Source organism: Vipera berus (genome assembly GCF_964194415.1).
Source record: "Vipera berus genome assembly, chromosome: 3".
In the NCBI taxonomy this organism is placed as follows: domain Eukaryota; kingdom Metazoa; phylum Chordata; class Lepidosauria; order Squamata; family Viperidae; genus Vipera; species Vipera berus.
In genome coordinates, this window is record NC_138204.1 from 95976127 (window position 1) to 95998933 (window position 22807).

At 39.9% G+C, this 22807-nt stretch overlaps 1 protein-coding gene across 1 annotated transcript in view; it reads right to left on the reverse strand.

Moving 5' to 3' along the window:
- The window catches only part of CRB1 (crumbs cell polarity complex component 1), a gene marked incomplete at both ends in the record, with an annotated part of 156699 nt that overhangs the window by 115550 nt on the left and 18342 nt on the right, over window positions 1-22807 (reverse strand). Inside the window, 3 exon segments of the mRNA XM_081325517.1 lie at window positions 13-600; window positions 914-1102; window positions 2518-2619. Coding sequence (XP_081181643.1) covers window positions 13-600; window positions 914-1102; window positions 2518-2619 — 879 coding nt within the window.

Genomic DNA, 22807 nt, shown 5'->3' on the forward strand with positions numbered 1-22807 from the left:
GTGAGTTCTTACCTGTGTACTCAAGAGGACAAATGCACTCATACTTTCCTATGAGGTTCAAACAAGTGGCACCATTCAGGCAAGGTTCAGAAACACATTCATTCACCTCCCGGTCACAGTGCTTTCCTTGGTAACCTGGGACACAGTAGCAGGAATATCCCCCGATCTTGTCTCTGCACACAGCTCCATTGAGGCAAGGACTGGAAAGGCATTCGTCAATGTCAGTTTCACAGTGTATACCTGTGAATCCTTCAGCACAGGAGCAGGTGAGACCACTAGGTGCATCCTGGCAAGTGCCTCCATGCCTACAGAAATATGAATCACACAAGCTAGTGGCAGTTTCACAAACAGTGCCAGTGTACCCCATGGGACAATCACAAGTAAAGTCAAGATTTCCAGGAACGCTTGCACAAGTAGCATTGTGAAGGCAAGGGAGAGAAGAGCAAGGATCATAAGTTTCTTTAATACAATCTTCTGCAGAAATGTCCACCGATGAGTCCAGACAGTGGCAACTAGTGGCCGTGGCAGCAGCGTGGCACTCAGACTTCTTTTGGCAAGAATTGGACTGGCACTTGGGGCCATCATTCATGCAAAGTGATTCTAAAAATGATAGAAACACAAAATGAAAATTAATAGACAACTTTCAGCAAATCAGCAAGTGAGCTATGCAAGAAAAACTTGCAATCCCCTTTTCTAGTTTAATAGGGACTCTTGTTCAGGGCTTAAAAGTGCTGTGGGAAGTCAAGCCACCCCCGCACTGAGAAGGAAATATTAAAAGGGCAGAATATATTTCCCTAAAGGATTTTAAAAGCAGAAACTAACCCTGCCTCCAAGTCTCTCTGTCTCAAGCAGAAACCAAGCCTGCAGAAATGCAGATAATCCTGTCAGAAAGACTGGAATCAGGAAACTGTACCTTCTGCAGGGGAGCAGAAGAGTCCTCGACAGGTCTGAAAGCGTGATGGTAGATCCCTAAAGGAGCAGTTACTCTGAGAAGGATCCAGAGTGCTCCATGGGTCCCTTTTTGACCCAAAACTGTGGTGGTAGGCGGAAGTCTCACGAGGAAGCTTCAGTGCGCTGGACCCAATAGAACCAAAGTGAACCCCTGCATCAGGAATAAGCGAATCATGGGGTTCCAGGTTCGAGATAGGCTCCTCAGTGTAAAGCTTGCTTGAGCCTGGGACGGGAATCAGCTACCCATTCAGGCAGGTATGAAAAAGATAGGTAGAGAAACTATATATAAAAATGAACTTTGCTTAGGGCTTTGCTTGGAAACCAATTTGGCTAAATAAAGGTACTTAAAGGGAAAGTAAGAAATAATGATTCCCCCCCCCTCTCTCTCTCTGCACCCACGTGGTATGTTTAAGATTTGTGCCTTCCCTAATTTGAGTTAACTGAGATTTATGGTGGGAATGACTAGGATGTGTAAAACTAAGACCTCTGTTTCCTTTTCTGTTCTCTTGCCTTTGTGTGTATATGTGTGTCAAACTCTTTGTGTATGAGGTAAATGTGTCTGTTAACTGTCTCTAATCCAAAGAGAAAAGAATTTTAAAATTCTGCTAGAAATTCTGTTTAAATTAAGCCACCAAAAAGAAAATGTCCTCACTCTGTTTGTCTGGCCAACAAACAGAGTGAAGAGAAATGTGTTTGTTTGTTTGTTTTTTCTTTTCCCCTTTCTCTCTCTGTACTCTTAAGAACAGCCCAAAGTTAGGAGGAGGGAATGTTTTAAGTTCATCTGCTGGAAAGGTTTCACTCTTGCATTTAATAATAATAATAATAAAGTTGGAAGGGACCTTGGAGGTCATCTAGTCCAACCCCCTGCTTCAGGAAGGAAACCCTATACCATTTCAGACAAATGGCTGTCCAGTCTCTTGTTAAAAAAACTTCCAGTGTTGGAGCATTCACTGCTTCTGTAGGCAGGTTTTTCCACTGGTTAATTGTTCTAACTGTCAGGAAGTTTCTCCTTAATTCTAGGTTGCTTCTCTCCTTGACTACTTTCCATCCATTGCTTCTTGTCCTGCCTTCAGGCACTTTGGAGAATAGCTTGACTCCCTCTTCTTTGTGGCGGCCCCTGAGATATTGGAACACTGCTATCATGTCCCCCCTCATCCTTCTCTTCATTAAACTAGACATACCCAATTCCAGCAACCATTCCTGATATGTTTTAGTCTCCAGACCTCTAATCATCTTTGTTGCTCTTCTCTGTACTCTTTCTAAGAGTCTCAACATCTTTTTTACATCGTGGTGACCAAAACTGGATGCAGTATTCCAAGTATGGCCTTACCAAGGCATTGTAAAGTGGTATTAATACTTCACATGATCTTGATTCTATCCCTCTGTTAATGCAGCCTAACACTGTATTGGCTTTTTTTTTGGCAACTGCAGCACACTCCTGGGTCATATTTAAGTGATTGTCCACTAGGACTCCAAGATCCCTCTCACAGTTGCTACAATTGAGCAAGGTACCACCTGTACTATACATGTGCATTTGGTTTTTCTTGCCTAAATGTAGAATCTTACTTTTTTCACCATTGAATTTCCAATGTTCAACTCTGTCACGATCCTTCTGTATCTTAAGCATATCTTTTGGAGTATTGGCTGTTCCTCCCAGCTTGGTGTTGTCTGCAAATTTGATGATTTCCCCTATTCACCCTGTTTACTGTTCATACTGTGCATTGGTGTATAGACATTTGAGTCCTTTATGACTAACCCTATGTTTACTTTCTACATAACCTGTGTGGTGCCTGAGTTCCCCTATTTTCTTACCACCTGTTTGGTTAGTACACTTTGTGTGGCACTCACTATTAAAAGCTTGATTTTGCTTGATAGCAAGTTTGATATTCTTGTCCACACACACATCTATGTTACATGCACTGCTAACCCTGTAATTTTTTGATTGCTAGGGACAAGGATGTTCTTTATCAATTAACTCAGTGTCCCCGTTGTTTAGTTTAAATATTCCTCCAGAAAATCTGTGAGTTTATTGCCATTTAACTCAGTCCCTTTCTTTGATGGATGCAAACCATCTCTTTTGTATATTGTTTCATTGGACCAGCTACAGACATTGTGAGTAATATAACCAAAGACTTCCCCTTTACACCACTCCTTTAGCCACATATTGAATTCTGCTATATGCTGACCTTTTCCATTTTGCTCCTTATACACTGGTAAAACCTCTGAAAAAGTAAGCCTACAGCCTATCCTGCTAAGTTCCTGCCCCAAGTTCTGGAAATCATTTTGCAATGTGTTGAAAATGGGTATTTGTTGTAAATGGGTTTTATCTGTCTATCCTTTTCCTGAAACATGACCAGCATTTTTCATTTTTTCATTTTTCATTTTCATTTTACCTACGGCAACACCTGCGGCCGGCGTCAACTTCCCTCCGTCCAGTGCGCTCCCACAGAGAGGGCCTCCTCAGGGTGCCTCCAATCAAAGAATGTCGATTGGTGGCCCCCAGGGGGAGAGCGTTCTCTGTGGGCGCGCCAGATCTATGGAACCGCTTGCAGGTTGAGCTCCGGACGGCCCCCGACCTTTGCTCCTTCCGGTGCGATCTAAAAACGTATCTATTTGAGCAGTCTGGCCTGGTCTGATGGGTTAGGGTTGGGGTTTTAATACATCTTAACTATTGTTTTAACCTTGGGCATTTATTTAATTCGCTTTTAACTTTTGTATCCTGTTTTTGTATTTATTGCCCTGTACACCGCCCTGAGTCCTTTGGGAGAAGGGCGGTATAAAAATGTAATAAATAAAATAAATAAATAAATAAATGTTTCAGGTCCTTAAGTCCTAACATGTTGCAACTGTTCAGTTCAGAAGTGAAACTTTTCATGTATGTTCTCTTACCAGAATCCAGCCTTTCTTTCGTCCTCGTCTGTGATTTCCTCATTTTGTCTGCCTATGTTTCTTTTACTGCAGTATTAATGCCTTTTCAAACTCTGCTTACAAGCTACCCCCAATCTACTTCTCCTTTTCTTATCCTCTTCTCCCTGCCTTTTTCTTCCTCTCCTGGGAGAGTCGACCCAGAAAGGGGGGGAGAAGATCTTGCTCTCATGTCTTTCAGCCCTACACAGATGACCCCCCCTCAACCTTTGGAAGCAGACCACCCTGACCCAGATGCTGCCTCCATCCATTTGAGCCACGGAATTTGGTTTTGAATCCAGCCATACACTAAAAAGCCACCATGCAACCTAAGTGGAACAGATCTTCCCAAGTCCTTCCATTCCCCCAGATGCCTATGAATGCTGCAGAGGAAGGAAGGAGTCCTGGAGCCATTGGTCCCCACATGAAGCCTCAGAAGAAAATTAGGAAGACTATGGGGGGAGGGTGGAAACTCACTGTAAAATTTTCTTTCTTGCCCCATTTGTATTGTAATAAGCCAGTTGAATGTATTTATGGAGAGATGGCATTTGGGAATAGTTGGCACAGCGAGTCCTGAACACCCTGGATTTCTGTCTGGTGGGAGGAAAATTTATCCAGAATGTTTGTATTGCCTGTTTGTATTATTTATTTATTTATTATTTGGATTTATATACCGCCCCTCTCCCAAAGGACTCGGGGCGGTGTACAGGGCAATTAAAACACTATATACAACACATAATATACAAAATTAAAATAAATTAAACCAAGTAGCCCTAAACAATAAAACATGTTCTAAAATTTAAAATTTAAAATTTAAAATCTAAAATCTAAAATCCCAGTCCCTCAGTCCAGGCCGGCAAGTTCAAATAGCCAAGTCTTCAGGTCGCAGCGAAAAGAGCGAAGGTCGGGAGCCATTTGGAGCTCAACAGGGAGCTGATTCCAGAGCTGATTCCAGAGTATTAGTAGCTGCACAGACACAAATGCACACACACCATTCATAATCACACTGAGTCTTTCACCTACCTTCAGTAAAGCTCCAGCCTGATTCTTGCCCTGTGTCATTAAAACTTTGTAGGAACAACTTACTGCAAATTCCAAGGGGGAGGGAACCAGGCCCCCTCAGGTGATTTGCAATTCATATGCCCTGACTAGGGAAGTAGCAGAAAAGAGATCTCTAAACCTAAGCCCTGAATATCTTACACTGGTGGACTCAGACTGGGAGTCCTAGGGCTCACTATGTGCAATTTAAGAAAAATGTAATAGCTTTGCTTGCATACTGGCTAACTTCAATTGGACATTACAAACCTGGATGCACTGAACTTATTGCTAAGGCAGAAAACAGCCCTTGAAAATGGGCAGCCAGTGGTTATGTACTGAGGCAAACCATGGCTGTGAAGAATTTTGAGAGGAATATGCAAACCTGACTGGAAGCTCAAAGTGACACCCAACATTTGAAAATGATTGGCACAGAATATTGGAAGCTATAAATTTCTTTTCCACCTAACAAAATTTTTACCTTGACTTTTAGAACTTTATGGGTTGGAAGCTTCCCTTTTGGGAGCCACTGCAGGGATTTTTTTCTGCTTGCTTCCATTAGTGTCTTCCTTTTTTTTGGTTTAACAATTTAAAGCTTGTTTACCAAGTCTCCCTGACCAGATCAATTTTAATCTTGTGCCAGTAAGTGTGTCATTCACACACTTATGGCACAAAGGGGGGAATTTGTGGGAAGTCAGCTCCCCCCCCAGAGAAGGAAATATTAAAAGGGCAGAATATATTTCCCTAAAGGATTTTAAAAGCAGAAACCAACCCTGCCCCCAAGTCTCTCTGTCCCAAGCAGAAACCAAGTCTGCAGAAATGCAGACAATCTTGTTAGAAAGACTGGAATCAGGAAACTGGGATTAGGAAGAAAGATCAACACCAAAAATCTAAGAGTCATCAGCCACAGCCCCAGGGAAGCAGGATATAACCCTTGGGACATAATAGGATTAACCCACCACCATCAAGAATGCCAGAAAGGCATAGAAATACAAAGCCTCAAACATGAAACAACTCCAAACAAAAGGCTCCAGAGGGTATAAAAACCCACTCCCTACCTGTGCTCATTCTCTCTCTCTTCCAGACCCATCTTTCTGTCTGGCTCTCCTCTTCAATAAACTGCAACCTTCTTTCTAAAGCAGTCGCCATGTTGTTTATCCCCGGCTTGGACTGAACCATGATGAAGACTTTCCCTTCAACACTGCATATCTATCCCATAATCAGGAAGTCCTCAAAGCAACTACAAGCCAATATTGGGACAAACATATCTTATAGTTCTATATACATAATTATTTTACAATTACTTATTTTGCCATACTTATTCTGGGGTAAGCTGTTTTTCTTCCAAATGAGTAGGCACTCTCATTTCTACTTCTACTGTTATAGGGATAATTCACAAACCTTTAAAGTGACTACAAAAATAAAAAATTTCTGAACCTTTGTAGTTGGCAAAAGAATTCATTCTGATTCACACCTGTTTTCCTCCCCATGCCTCCCCTCCCCCCAATTCCCTTTCCTTTGTAAAATACTCTGTCTGTATTCAGTCTGGATTTCAAGACAGTAGAAGATCATGCACCTTTCTTCTGTTCTGTAGAACAGTAAGCATAGTGCTTGATCTATTTAAACATAATAATATTTCATGCACCTACTATAATTTGTTGAATGGTGGGAAGTATCAGGCAAACTTTCTATAGGGTGACTTTAAACATAAATAAAATAAAATGTAATATATGTGTGCGTGTGTTAAAAAAATCTACTGTATCAATCATTTAAAATATAAATACAGAGTGTTGTGGAGGGATTTAGATAGGCCATAGCTTGGAGAACCATCAAATATTGCAAAGTAAGAAGTTGATTTTTCTAGTTTTTAAAGGTGCTGCTGTTTTATACAGTTGCAAATCTCTCTCTCTCTCTCTCTCCCCCACAATTTTTTTCCCAACCCTTTCTTGGAAAAATATTTTATGTACCAGCCATCCAAATGATTAGTTGGAAAGCTGCAAGTGTTACATCTCAGAGAAGAATAAAGCCTAAAGGAAGTTATGTCTTCACTGCAGTACTTTCTTATATGGCACTAGTAAATTATGAGATTAAAAAAAATATATAGGAGGAGATGCTGGTGACAGGTTTTAAAAGTGAACATCTCTCCCTAGGTTGTTTTTAGCCTTTCCATTACTTAAAGTTTTTGAGAACAAGATTTAAAAAACAACAACAACCCACAACAATTCCAACCATATCAATTCCTGACCTAATAAACAAAAATCCAGTTCCGGTCAGTTGGTCCATATTGCATGAGCCTTAGTACAGCATTGAATCTCCAATGCCTTAGAATGTAAACTGTGATCTCTCGTCTTTAAAAATATACAAAATATACTGAAAAGGCATGTGTGACCTAGTCCGAAATATATGAACGTTCATTAAAGGACTGGATTTTTAGAAAATGTAGGAAATTCTTTTGTAAGTAGACATAATTTCCTTCTTTACAGGGCTCAGTTGGCATATTTATCTCCCTGAAAAGGGGAGCATAGATAACTTCCCAGTGTCTGGCCTTTTCATACAGGAAAGCGAGTATCTGATTCCATGGGAACTACTTTTCCTGTATATCCTGACCTGTTTTGTGAGTAACCCTTGCAAGGGGGTAAAAAGCATGCTGTGTACAGGCACAAGTGCTTCCTCATGCTTGAGCTACAAACATCTGTTCTTGAAATAAGAATATTGTCCCAATTAACACTGTCAGGAGGGAGTAAAGGAGTGTGAGAGAAAGGATGGGGTGTAGGTTAAAGACTGCATTGATGACAGGAGCTGGGTCTTAGCAGCTTCAGATATAGAATTAGAACCACACAAATTCTCTTCTGTTCTCCACCAATTAAGATCACTTAGCAGTGACCTGCTCTGACAAAAAAAAATTTTAAGAAAAATTTAACTTCTAAAAATATTAAAATAAACTGCTGATCACTCTAAATTTAGACTGACTGATACGTGAAGTAATGCTTGGAATCTATTTAAAAGACATTACAGCACTAACCTAATTACTCAAATAATTAGTGCCAAACATTTTACCCCATCGTTAAAGCCTTTTGATGTAACTGAGAAGCTTGGCAATAGGATTTTCCCCCTTAGAAAATGGAATATATTACAGTTGAAGTAATGATGAGTTTTCCCAGGAAGATTTTGTTCACATTAAAGATTGCCATCTACTGGCTAGTATTAGTATTAATCAAGATATAGCAGAAATTCTTTTTTAAAAAATCCCACAAAAACATTGACATCTGATATTATAACACAATTAGTATAAAACAGGAAGCCTGATACTATGGAAAAGTGACTTTCCTTCAGAGTTGTTGGGAAAGTCTGTACAGCTGCTGCTAAATTGTAACTGTTAATATGATTGAAGGGAGGAAATGATTAAATGGATGTAATCACATAAACAGAAATTAATCAAGATAATATTTTTAATTAAATGAAATGCATTTTTTCTCCTGCCTCCATTTTTTGGAATGTGATCAATGTACATCATTCCAACCCCATTCCAACACATGGCCTAAGAAACATTGTACGTCCTTTGCTCACTCGAGAAGTTTACATTACTGGCAAACGATAGAAGGAAACAGAAGTGGTCAATCAGCAGAAAAGTGAGTGGACTCACTGTAGCACTGGGTGCCCTACTGGGAGACAGGAAGGAAGGAAGGAAGGAAGGAAGGAAGGAAGGAAGGAAGGAAGGAAGGGAGGGAGGGAGGGAGGGAGGGATTCCATGGACATTTCCATGTAACCATCTCTTCCTGGTTACATGTACCTCTCCCATTAGGTCTAGCAGAAAAGGAAAGTTACAGTCCCATCTATTAAGGAATGTCATCTGATGGGACCCCAGAGGAGAGCTTTTTCTGCCATGGTACTTGCCCCTTGGAATACCATTCCCCTAGAGCAGGGGTATCAAAGTGCCGGCCTGCAGGTTGGATGCATCATAGCAAAACCGTGCCCACCCCAGCTCCGGCAATGGGGGAAAAGTCACGATATGTTGTGACACATCATGTGGCGTGGTGAGTTTGACACCCCTGCCCTAGAGGTTAGATTGGCCCCAACCCTACTTGCCTTTTGAAAGGGTCTATCAATAGTTGTGTCAATGCGCCTTGGTATCCAGGGACAGTTCAGGACCTACCAGATGGTTATATCCATGATTTTCACTTGCCCAGTGGTGGGATTCAAATATATGAACAACTGGTTCTCTGTGTGGATGCCACTTCCGGATGTCCATTCTGGGCCTGGGCAACAAAAAATTAGCTGTTGTTTCTGCTGAAGTCGTGTGAACCGGCTGAATCCCACCACTGTACTTGCCTGTCTTTTATGTTTTTTGATTTAAATTTTGAGTTTTAAAGGGGATTTACTGCATTACTTATTGATTTTGGTATTTTGCTTACTGGTTATATTATTTGCTTGTTTTAATAATGGGAGTCACCTACAGTAATAAAAGTAAGATGGGCGGTTACACAAACTGAATATGTAAAAAATCTATTTCTCTCAAGTAACTGGGTTCAATTTAAAGTCAACTTTAGTTTTTGGTTATTTTTTTCTAGATCAAGAATGTGCTTTGTTGGCTCAAGGCTGCATCAGACGTGTGTTGTATTGAGGCCTGCATCCTTAAGGTTATTCAAGATATTCAGAAAATGATTTGGCATAGTTAGTGGTTTTTTCTTTTAAACGTGAAATGAACTCTTTAAATCTCTGCAAGTTAATGTTCTTCTTGTATTCTAATCTCTGAAATCTCACTCTGTGGACTCATGGAGCAATAAAAGGATTTCTAATACAGAGTGTGGGATATGTTTTTTACACCCCTTTCCTAGATCATCGAATAGTCTCTCCCTTTGGCAGAATGCACCAGCCTGTGAATCTTTCCAGCTATTGGAGAATTTAGACCTACAGGGAACTGAAACCATAGAGAGGGATATTTTTTTAATAACAGAGCAGGGATATAAAAGTAATCTATTTTGGATTATTTTTGAGGGAAATGGCATGGCAAACCAAAAAGAATCCATCATATTATGCATAAAAATGTAATATCATAGTTTAGATATTAGGGAAAGAGACACATAAAATGTTAAGGGATTTTACATATGAAAATAAATTCCAGCGTTCCTACTCCCCCCCCAATTCACAAGTTATAATAGTATTTACATTTATTGCTGAATTTAGGTTTGTATGCAGTGTCAGCCTTCCATTTTGGCTTTATCTTCCACACTCAGATATCTTAAGAGTGGCACCCCACAATACAATAATAGTTGCCATTTCCTTCATGCAAATCATATTTTCAGAGAGATCATTACAGTGGCCACAGTACAGTAAAGTACAATAGAGAACAACACAGTGGCCAGTATTGTGTATCAGCTTGCCCTAGTGCAAGAATTCTCAATGTGGCACCTTAGAGTGCCAATGTAGTCATGGACACCTCCTTTGTCACCTCCTGGATTTCAGATATGTGTGATTTTTCTACATTAAAACCTAATTTAATTTAAGAACTGTTAAGCTGCAATGCTGCAAAACAAGGATTTTCAGCTTCCAGCATAATTGTTCTGTTCAAGAATGGCCATGAGTCTTAAATGGCTTCCATTCCCTCTTTTAGAAAATAAAAATGATGGGTAGCTACTACTTAGTCTCTGTTGGATATGGATCTGCTTTTCAGAAAAATAAAAAAGCAACTGAGAATAATAAGGAATGTCCTGCAGGATAGTAGGCTAGAGTGGTGTATGCAGCAAGTAGGATTTGTATAATTCCACACTTTGTAACTGGCTAGAAATATCACAGCCATGAATGTGCCCCTTACTATAGGCAAAGAAGTGGTAGTTGCAGCAAACTTCCTTCCTTCTTTCCTGCCAGATGGGATTCTCAGTTTTTACAGACTTTTGCCTAAGAAGAGTAAAACCTGTTGATAATTATCCAAGAAAGATAAGCAGTAAGAGAAGATCCAGCACCCCCCCCTTTGATATAAATGCCCTCTTAGATTTGCCTTCTTAAAACTGCCCCTTCTTCCTTTCTCTCAGTTCCTTCTATATCTTGTCTCTTTAAACTTAGCCTAATAGCCCACCTCTTTTTATCATCTCCATTATTTGGGGACTCAATAACTAACGAGATATGTATTCAGTAAATAATAAAAAAATATTTTGAAATATTTCCTAAAATTAAACTGAGACACAATTAGAGTTGATTTCTATGCATTAGCTAAGTGGGGTTTTTTTGTTCTGTGTCTTAGAATTGTACAAATATTTTCTTAGTAGTCAAGTGGTTGTTTATAGCAATCCAACCTGCCAATGAGATTATGCACCATGCTCAATTCATGGTACTAATGAAATATCTTCAAAATCTAAATAGGAATTGAAATAACATGTTTTATTGGACATACTGTATATTGGTTGCCCAAGGTATTCAGCATGGCATTAAGGAATTTGTTGCTATGGTATACCTAAGCATGTCTCAATTTGTTTGCTATGGGTTGTGACAGATAGTGAAGAAAACATCCTGAAAATCTACTAAGAATTCCCTGGCAAATCAAACCCAGAAGACCATAAATGTTATCTTGAGTTTTCTAGTGCTACATAATGGCTCTTAAGAGAATGCCAAAAAGAATAAGAATATAAGCATATAACTTTATGAAGAGCCTAAGAGACATGGAACACTTTTTCTCAGTCATATACAATATGAAAAGAAAGAGAAATGAGATACTTGAATCATACAGAATAGTAGGCAACACATTAAAATAAGCCAGAAAAAAATGATGCAGAGGGGCTACAGAAAAGCACTAAGTTTTATTTTTGGCATTTTCACCAAGCCATGGATCTCTGTGAATCACAAAGCTGCTGACCTGTTCTGTTGTGTATCACAGGCAATACTGTTGATAAGCAAGTGGTGGTGCTGTTGATTGTGGCATTCTATAACCTTCATATTCATTGCCAGTCTTCAAGAATTACACAGATTTCATCAGTCCATGATCATGTTCTTAGCATGTTTTCCCAGGCTCACTTAAGCCCTTTGCTATGTATTCATAGACAAAATATAGGGCATGAGCAAAATAATCCTCTCAACTGCAATAGATGAATGAGGAAGTCCACAACGTACACTCATGTTATCTAAGTGTATAGCTGCAGCATTGTCAGGCTTTTTTTAAAAACTTTCCTGTCATCCTGCAAACCACTCTATTTCCGTATTGCTCTGTGTTTATATTCTTTTCTAAATGACCTCATAATTTCCTGCTTCTCCAGGCAAGACTTGTCCAAATGTATTATATATAAGGCTCATAGCACCCTACAGCACCATCCAAGCAGCATTATTTTGCAGCAAGATGGTAGGCAAACAAATTTAATAACTGAATAATAATAAATAAAATAAAATAAAAATATTTTGTTCCAGTCAAACAGATGGAACTCTGTATTTTTCCGGAATGAAATATGCTCTTATTGCTAATGGAGGTAATATCTCCATTCTTTGTCCCAAATAAAGGTGAAGAAAGTGAGGCAAGGGCAAAGGTTGGACTGCACTAAGAGGGATAGAAGAAAAGATGAAGAGTAGCAGCAGGAGGACAGTAAATAAATAAATAACTTGGAAGGCATTCCTTTTATTTTCCAGAAGGCTAATGACAAATTCGATCACCAAAGAAAAATGAACAAGCCTTTGGGTCATACCTTGTGCAGAAGCAGAAACATTATGGCCGTAAAAACGCCAAGGCACTAAATATAGAATTTATTTACTCCAGGCCTGCTTTTTGAAGCATCCTCCTAAATTGCCATGGCAACCTTATGCGTGGCTTATTGCCTTGAATGAAGAACGTTGCCATGGAAACCAATAAAACAATTGCAACAAAAGGAAGAAGCGGTTCTGTTTCCGTAAGAAAGAGCCAATTATTTCGTTATCCCCCCAAAAAAAACATTTAAATCAGAAAAGACAAAGGAAACTTCATAAGTCTATGAGTGAAAAAGCAAAGTAGCACCAACCTTTTCTAGCAAGTAGAAACTGGTATTGTAATAAAAACAAATAAAGAAGAAAAGCAGCAAATTTTAAAATGATGTTTGGCATTCAAATTGGTACATTTCCAATTCAGTTGGACCAAGCTATTTATTCATGAATTTTGATTATGTTTTTGTTAATTTGTGAACCTGATGTTAGTTTTGTTTACCCTTGTCAAAATAGGGATTCACTGAAAATATTAAAAGTTGGGGCAATGAAATTAACCTAAGTAAAGGGTTTACACACACACACAAACACACACACACAAACACACCGGACTAGATTCATTTAATTATAATTTATTTACTAAACAAAGAAGCTGAAAAGGGGGACTGAGCTGCATGTAACCCACTGCAGGCTGCCTGTTTGTGCAATAAACCTCATTAACCTTTTTTTAAAGCCATTCTTGGAATTATTCAAGAATGATTCAAGGTTGGGATGGATTGCGTTTGGCTTCAGTCCACGTATGGCCTCCTGAAGCCTATTTTGTTTCTTTATTACCGTATTTTTATTTTTAATCCCATTTATATCCCGCCCTTCTCCAAAGACTCAGGGCGGCTTACAATTTAAAGCACAAATCAATGGTTGTCCCAAACCACACAAACTCTGAGCAGCAAACAACTCCAAAATACAATAATTAAGAACTACCCAGGAGGAGGAGGAAACTGTAGGGCTTCTTTTCTTGTGCTACTGTTATTTGTGTACTGTCCTTGCTGTTCCTATATTACAAGTACTATATACTGTATTAGCCTAAGTCTGTCTTGCAGTATAAATATAGTAAATGGGTACCAGCAAGTGACAGGATATATAAAATGTCAGTTTTCTCTGCAAAGATCACATCTGTGTTCCATTTTGCTTACAGTGGTGCAATGCAAATATACAGAAAGGAGTTCCTTGGAAAACTGTCTCATGGCATGGAAATGATATAAAAAGCAAGAATCAGTAGCGGTAAAACATCCCAAAGGTCAACTTTAGTTTCCCAGCAAAATAACTTTCATTTCCTATAAGCTTTTTTTCTAGCTTGGCCTTCTTGCTCACTTCTAGAAGTTCTGTCCCCCAACTTTTAATGCATAGAGAGTACGTTTTTGTTTATGGCTGAAAATTGGAGACACACATCCTTGTCAGTGCACCTAATTCAACACTATATCACAAGGGTTTTTTCCTCTTTGTCAGTCAGCCAGGAATCAAGAATGGGGCCTTAGTTTAAAAGATAAATGTACTTTATTTACTGATACCCTGTTCATTGCTTTTGCTGTGGTCTTCTGGGACTTAAAATTTAGACTGCTGGGCACCCAAAAGTCCAATCCAACCATCCTATTTAGACCAGGGCTTTCTAATTTTTTTAAAAAAATGTAAGTTTTTTAAATCAAATTTGAAGGCATGCTGAATATATACAAATAAGAATTATTCCTAGCTTTGCATAGCCCCCTTTTATGCATCTGCAAAAATCTCTGTCCTAATATGCCTTCTATTCAGAAAATAAGCACAACTTAATGTCTCTCTCTCTCTGTCTCTCTCTCTCTCTGTCTCTCTCTCTCTCTCTCTCTCTGTCTCTCTCTCTCTCTCTCTCTCTCTCTCTCTCTCTCTCTCTCTCTCTCTCTCTCTCTCTCTCTCTGTGTGTGTGTGTGTGTGTGTGTGCAGGGAAAGGAATTGTAGGTGGGTGACACTAGGTTGAATGGATCAGAGGTCTGCAGATTTTGCATCAATAGAAAAGAATATTTGTAGCTCAGGGTTGAACTGTGGGGTCCTTTGTCTTCTGTGAGCTTGGTTGTTTTCTTGCAGATGCTTCATTGTCATTAATGGTAATGAAATGAATGGTAATGGTAATGAAATGTCTCCAAGAAAAGAAGTTCAGAGAACATCAAGGACCCCATGATTTTGCACCAGTCAATTTCTGGCTTGGATCTTTCCAAATGGAATGGTAAGTTTGGAAGCCAATAAAAAAGCAGGGCCTGGAGCACCAGTAATGATGCTTGACGGCTCTGTTGAAACTTTCTCAGGGCAGCTATCATTATGAGGTCATCATCATTGTTTCATATGATAATAATGGGAATTGATGATGATTTGGATTACCACAATGTACCCTACATGGGGCTGCCTTTGAAGACCATCCAGAAACATCATCTAGTTCAGAATGCAACAGTGTACACAATAATGGAGGCCCCAGGTTTGCTCATGAAACACCTGTTGTGCAAGTTGCACTGCTTCTTTCTGGATGCAATTCAAGGTTTTGGCCATCACTTTTAAAGCCCTATATGGCATAGGGCCAGTTATCTGCAGGACCATCTTTCCTAAGGACATCTACTGTCCTATCAGCTCATATAGGGTGAAGATGCTCCTAGTCCCTTCCCAAAATGTTGCCAGTGATGTTGAGGCTAGAAAGCATGCTTTTTCCATGGCAATCCCTCCCTCTATGGAACACTTTACTCCCTGAAGTTTGACAGGCCTCTGTTCTCCTATCTTTCTGTAAAGCTTTGAAGACCTGGTTATTTCCCCTCCCAAGTGCTGGGATAAGAGATTGTAGGACTTGGTACCAGGTTTTTGTTGTGTTTAATCTTTTTAATGTATTTAGTGTTACAGTTTTATTATGGTTTTTATGTTGGTTTTACTTTTCATTGGGAACTGCCCTGGGGTGATTATAAGATGAGTGGCTATATAAATGTTTTCAGTAATAAATAAATAAATAAATGAATGAATGAATGATGTAACAGCTGATTAAGAGAGCCAAAATCACTAATTTTCACTCACCTTCTTCTACCATCTTGGCTATGTTACACTGGGTTTTGTACATCAAATACATCCAAAGGGAATTCAGATGCCTTTAAACCATTGATACTCCGTTCCTACAGCAAAAAGTTCATCTTCTCTTCCACAAAAGAGGTTGATAACTCTATCATAGTAAAAGCAACAGCCTTGTTACTATTCAAGTGGTCACTAAAAGCACTGTTGTAAGTCAAGGGCTACCTGTACTATGTAGATGCTGTAATTAGGAGTGGCAAAATGGTTTAAAGCAGGGAGTACAATATATAATTTCATTTCCCATTCTACCTTACCCTGAAACAGGACAGCAGCCAAAGCCTTTTTGACCTTTTAAAAAGTCTTCAGGTATAAGGATATTTAACCAGTTTCTGAGTCTATGCTGGTGTAATTACATGGCATGCCTCAAAGAGCAGGGGATTATCTTTGGCGTTTATAAAAACAAGAATTAATGCCTGTCCAGTGAAGCTCTGCCTTAATGTATCTGCAGGAATCTCTGTGTTTAATATGCCTCCTGATCAGGAGATGCTGAATTAAACAGACTTATACCAGAGAGTAATCTGTGAGTCCAGCACAGGAGCCTTCAAATGTATTGTATTCTTCCTTTCTCATAGGACATTAAAAGTACTATTTATTTTTCATACAACATTAAGTCTCCAGGCCTACCATTTATAGATTATTAAAGATAAGAAGATTTGCCCACACATTCATTCTGAAACTCCATCCTAGGTTTTTCTTTGCCTATCAAAGGTGAAACAGGTTAGTTGAACAAAGTTGATACTAGTATTAAGTAGTCAAAGAATTATTCTAATCATTTAAGGCAGGGCTTTTCAATCAGTGGTACAGTACCACCTGTGGTACAATGGCACTTGGCAGGTGGTACGCGACATCCTAGAAAAGTGGTAGCAGGGGAGGGGAATGAGCTGAACTGATGGCAGCACCGCACAAGCCTGAGTGACAGATGGCTGGAGCTGCAGGGCTGTCAGGGCTCAGTGAAAGTGCCAGGATCAGTGCTTCTTTGGGGCTGTCAGGGCTCAGTGGAAGCACCAGGATCAGCACCAGGCTTCAGCTGGAGCTTGGCACTAATCCTGGCACTTCTGAGCCCAGAAGAAGCACCGATCAGCTGGAATGTTGCAGCATCTCCAGGGTCTTGTGATTTACATTCAGATGCTTGGCAACTGATTCATATTTATGATGGTCACAGTGTCCCAGGGTCATGTGAAGTGACCAAAACCTGCTGCAACCACCCAGCAGACGGGGGGAATAAAAACCAAACACACAAACGCACACCACTCCCGCTGCCAATCCTCAACAGAAATGCTCACAACAGTGAAAACCTCGGACAGGAGGAAGAGAGTCACCGGGTGGGCAGACAGGTGTCTTGCTTGGCTGTGGCTTGGACACTTTTTCCACTGCCATTGTAACATCGAACAGTAAGTGAACTGTTGTAAGTTGAGGACTACCTGTACTTCATCACTTTTTTCCTTTTTTTTGGTCGTTTTTGAGACCTTGCTAGGTACTCAGATGTTGCCATATCCTAAAAGTGGTACAATGGGTGAAAAGGTTGAGAAGCCCTGATTTAAGGCAATTCATTATTTATTTAGAATTTCACTAAACATAGGTAACTTGGATTATGCATTCTGGCTGGCATACTTTAGAAAAGAGTATTTTTTATTATTTATGGCCCTAAAAGCCTTTCAGCTAGCATTTGCCATAATAAATATTTATCATTTTATTTTCTAATATGTGAAGGAACAACATATATCTGAAATAAAGCCTTTGTTTGTCCAAATTAGCGGCTTTAAGTTTTACTAAATATCATTAAAATAAAAATTTTATCACTCTATACCAGCAGTTTTGAAAACAATCCATGAGAAGTTGGAAGTGAAAGGTATGGTTCTTTGCTGTTTGTCCTTCTTTCTGCAAGGTGATTTCTAGTCAATGTTGGTGTCTGTAGGGAGAAGTCCACTCCTAAGCCTTCGCTTATGAGTATGCCACAGAACTCAACTTCCCTATTTAATATCTACAATACATAACAATCATTTGTGTACATCTCTCCTCTGGGCTTGTCAGAACCCATTTCTATTCCATTTCTATCTATCCCCTCCAACCCAAAAGCAAATATCACCTTTCCTGGGTTCTGCCATTCTCCCAAGGGGGAGAAGTGATGTGGCCAGGGGTTTATAGCCTCTGCTTCCTCTATCTGCTACAATGTAACCTTTTGCTTTCGTTTATTGCCTTTGCTTCCTCTATTCGCTACAATGTAACATCTTGCTCCCCTGCGCTATCTCTCTCTCTGAACTTATCTCCCTAAACCAGGGGTGTCAAACTCAATTTCATTGAGGGCCGCATCAGCATTGCGGTTGCCCTCAGGGGGCCAGGTGGGTATGGCCAGGGTGGGTGTGGCCTACTGGGTGGGTGTGGCTAGAGTGCGTATGGCCTACTGGGTGGGCATGGCCAGCTCTACATCGTTCGCATCAAGGGTGCCTAGGGGGGCCTGGGCAGGAGTGGGACAGATCTGAGGGTCTCTGGCAGAAGGAGGGTCTCTGGGCCAGAGACCCAGCACTGCTCACAGTGACTCAGGTCTTAGCTACCCCCTGACTTCATTACTGCAATATGAAGTTGCATTTGAAGAGCATTCAGAAGCTTCAGCTTGTGCAAAACAGAGTCGCACATGCAGTATTGGATGCACCATGATTGCATCACACTCATGTCATAAGCACCAAGGTGCTTCCAGGTTGAAAGAATTAGCCAGTGACATCACAGCTGACCGAGTGAAGCCCAGGTGGAGGCTCCTTTCATGTCCCTTGAGAAGGTGGTGTTCCAGCAATTCCAGATGCAATTGAATGACATTGATTCTGTGGATTCATTTTAGATCTTATGATTCTGAAACTTGAGTGGATAATTTCTGTCAGAAACTATGATATCCTTTTTGTTGATCTATTTTGAAGAGAGTTTGGACCTTTATCTCAAGCCATGCTATAAAGTTATGCTAAGGGATCATTGTTTGATACCTAGACCAATGTCCCATGATCTCACACAAGGATCTATTTCATTTTCTAGTCCAACTTCCACAAGAAAACCCTGTGAATCCAGGATGATGACACCAAATTCTGCTATTTTTTTACCATCCAAATACCAATTGGAGTATCTGATACCCTTGAATATTTAATAATTTCTAAAGTAGGTTGGAAGAGACAGTACAAGAGGAGATTAAACCATATAAATCAGAAATGCTGTTGATAAACAGAAAATCAGTCTATGAGATGGGGATTTAGCCTGTTTAGGATGGAGTTGCATACTTTGAAAAAGTAAATTTCTTTGCAAAGTGCAAGTTCCTTGGATTCTCAAGTAGCAATCTTCTGGAGACATTCTTCTACTTATGTCCCCATGATCTGAGCTGATCTATCCGCTGGATCTTCCTGCATATCACTTCCAAGCTATGGAAATGCTCTTTTCAGAATGTTCTGGTTGTCCACATTTTTAGCATCTAGAAAATCTGTAAATACCCAACTGTTTTAAATTGTTAATTGATTTTAATGTTAGTTTTGATTTATGTTTTTACATTCTTATTGTTTTTTAAAATTCTGTTAGCTTCCTTGAATACTTATTCAAATAGGCAGGTGGTGTATAAATTAGAATAAATAAATAATAATATTTCCTCAGCACATCTTCAGTCTTGATTTATCTCCTGAATGTGTCACCAGTGAGAGGCTACAATGGATTCAGTTGTTTCAAGGGCAATCCCCAAAACAAATGTTCTTCACAGAAAGGTATCAGTACCACACTGTATTTTCAGTGTGGTGTTTGGTTTATATTTCTCCTCCAATTAAAGAATTAGAACTTATTTTTGCCTTTCTTGCAGTTGTTATTACTAATGGTCTTGATCATTTTTCAACCATGTGTTTAAAACTCTCTGGCAGAAAAAAAAGATTATATGCTTGTTAACATTTCATTATCTCTTTCTATTTTATTTAGGCTGCCAAGAAATTTTCAGAGTGGCAGAACTGTAGGGTGACAAGAATTCTCCACTTTAAAATTTAAATGGAACTTTTCCAACTGTATTTGGTTTCATCTCACAATGAAAAACACTTTTCTAATGCTTTCTATCATTTCTATGTTGCTTTGTAACAAAGAACAGAATTATGTACTGCTACTGAAATTGTCAAGAATACTTGATTTTGGATAAAGAGTTGAGAATTCAGATTTATCTTTGGATTGTTAATAAAATACATGAACACACATACACTCAAGTTTGAATGGCTACATTGGAGATTGAGAAAGACCAAAAACCATACACCATATGGTTTAGCAAATTCCATAGGCATAACTTCTGGGCTGCAAAAAATCCAGAAGAGCGCTTAGAATATGTTAATTCTTTGCTGCCATCTATCAATTGTCTGGAGTTTTGCAGGTCAGAACAGTAGTAGTAGTAGTAGTAGTAGTAGTAGTAGTAGTAGTAGTAGTAGTAGTAGTAATATAGAGAAAGTCATAGAAAATGATAAAGTTAAACTGCTCTGGGACTTCAGAATTCAAACAGACAAGCACCTGCAACATAACACCCCAGACTTAACAATTGTCGATAAGAAAGAGAAAAGTCTGTATAGTGGACGTGGCAGTGCCTGGAGACAGCAGAATAGACAAGAAAGAACTGGAGAAGATAACAAAATACAAAGACCTACAAATAGAAATAGAAAGACTGTGGCAAAGGCAAGCAAGGGTAGTACCAATAGTAATAGGTGCCTTGGGTGCAATCCCAAAACAACTGGAGCACCACTTGAACACCATTGGCATTGACAAATTCGCCATTAGTCAATTGCAAAAGGCGGCCTTACTAGGAACTGCTTCCATCCTGTGACGATATCTGTAATACCATCAAACATCCACATCTGCCTCTCCCAGGTCCTTGGTAAGGACTCGCTAGGTAGACAAAAATGACAAATCCAGTCTGAACATCTGGCTGACTGTGCGATGATCAATAACAACAACAACAACAACAACAACAATAATAGAATTGGAAGGGACCTTACAGGTCTTCTAGTCCAACTCCCTGCACAGGCAGGAAACCCCATACCATTTCAGACAAATGGTTGTCCAATCTCTTCTTAAAAACCTCCAGTCCTCTGGTCCCAATTATAGGACAAAGTCAAGGACTACCTGTAAAGCTTTGAGAGAATAATCTTCTATTACAATTTTGGCTCAAAAATGTTAGACATCGTACACAGATATTCTGCAGTTATGAGTAATATTCACTTATCTCTTTAACATCTGTTGAATATAGATTTTCTACTCAATCATATAATATCCTTTCCTGTCTTCAGTTCCTTATCTCAAGTTTCCTGCTATCCTTTTGTAACTTGGGAGTTGCAATAAAATTGGGAAAATGAGTGATGGTGGTGCACAGAGTTGTGGGGGGGGTTTGCTGTAAGAAGCAAGGAAATTCTTTGGGTGCTATAAATCTGAGTGTCAGGTCTTTTAATTAGCAGGATGTAAGAAAGAGGAAGTTAAGAGGAGAAATAAGGAAGTTAAGAAATAAAATGAGACAAGTGGCATCTTTGCTCACTATATAGAGCCTGAGTTTGGGAAATTATAAAACTGTGGAGCTGTGAGTATAAAATCATACAGATATAGGAACTCTATTTCTTCTGTTTGGAAGAAAAGGTGAGGAAAAAGAAGGGATTAGTTTGTTGAGGAAATAAGTAGGAGTCAGAGAGTTAAAATGAGACAAGGAGAGCACCTGAGAGTAAAGGAGATAAGAACAGAGCTTTAAAGTGCAATAAAAATTACTGGTGAGCCAGGCAGCTTACAATGACAAAAGTGGGATAGTAGAAAAAGCCTCCCAGTTGGGAACATGACAGAAAGATTACTTGTCCTCCTGCTATGTAGCCTGCTGGTAAGTCTGCCTGGAGTTTGGGTTCAAGGGAGGTGGATTGGCAAGTTTCTCCTGCGAAGGGAACCAATCCAACATGTCAGCTGGGGAGAGAATTTGGGTGAAGAGGTGAGGTGCACTTACTGTGTGTGGGCTGAGAAAGAAGAATATGGCTGCAAGTTCCTTAGATTTGAATCTAGGCCAGCCAGAAAGAGGTGGAACAAACCATGACAAGGAAAGAATAAACTGCTCCAAGTGACTTTTGCAAAGACAACAAATGTTAAATTGTGTGAATATATACAAGGTTTAAAGTGAGTGGCATGGGGGAGCCTTGTGGTGAAGATGCTTGCCTCTTACTCAGAAGATGGAGAGTTTATTTATTTATTTATTTATTATTGGGACTTATATGCCGCCCTATCTCCCGAAGGACTCAGTGCGGCTAACAACAATAACATACAATAAATACAGAAGTTAAGATAAAATTAAAATTAAAGGCCCCTGTACAATAAATTAAAATTAAAATTAAAATAAATTAAAAATTAGAGTTAAAAAAATTAAAAACATAATTAAAATCCCTGTCAGTCCAGGTCAGCCAGGTGGAAAAGGAGTGTTTTGAGGCCACGGCAAAAGGACTGGAGATCTGGGGCCATCCGAAGCTCAGGGGGGAGCTGGTTCCACAGGGCTGGCACTCCCACAGAGAAGGCCCTCCCCCTGGGGGTCGCCAGCCGACATTGCCTAGCTGACGGTACCCTGAGGAGGCCTTCTCTGTGTCAGCGTACTGGGCGATGGGAATTTGTTCCCGGCAGCAGATGGTCCTGCAAGTATCCTGGGCCTAAGCCATGTAGGGCTTTAAAGGTAAGTACCAGCACCTTAAATCTCACCCGGAGGGCAACCGGTAACCAATGCAGCTCACGCAGGAGGGGTGTAATATGGGAGTATCGGGGTGCTCCCATCACTACCCGTGCAGCCGCACTCTGCACCAGCTGAAGCCTCCGGGTGGTCTTCAAGAGCAGTCCCATGTAGAGAGCATTGCAGTAATCTATACAGGAGGTAACGAGTGCATGGGTGACTGTACGTAGCGCATCTCTGTCCAGAAAGGGGTGCAACTGGCGTACCAGGCGAATCTGGGCAAATGTCCCCCCTAGCCACAACTCCAATATGATCTTCAAAACTGAGTCGTGAATCCAGGAGGACGCCTAGATTGCGTGCTCTATCAATGGGAGGTAACATCTCTCCTCCTATAACCAAAGATGGAACCTCTTGGACTAAACGAGATGCCGGTACGTAAAGCCACTCAGTCTTGGC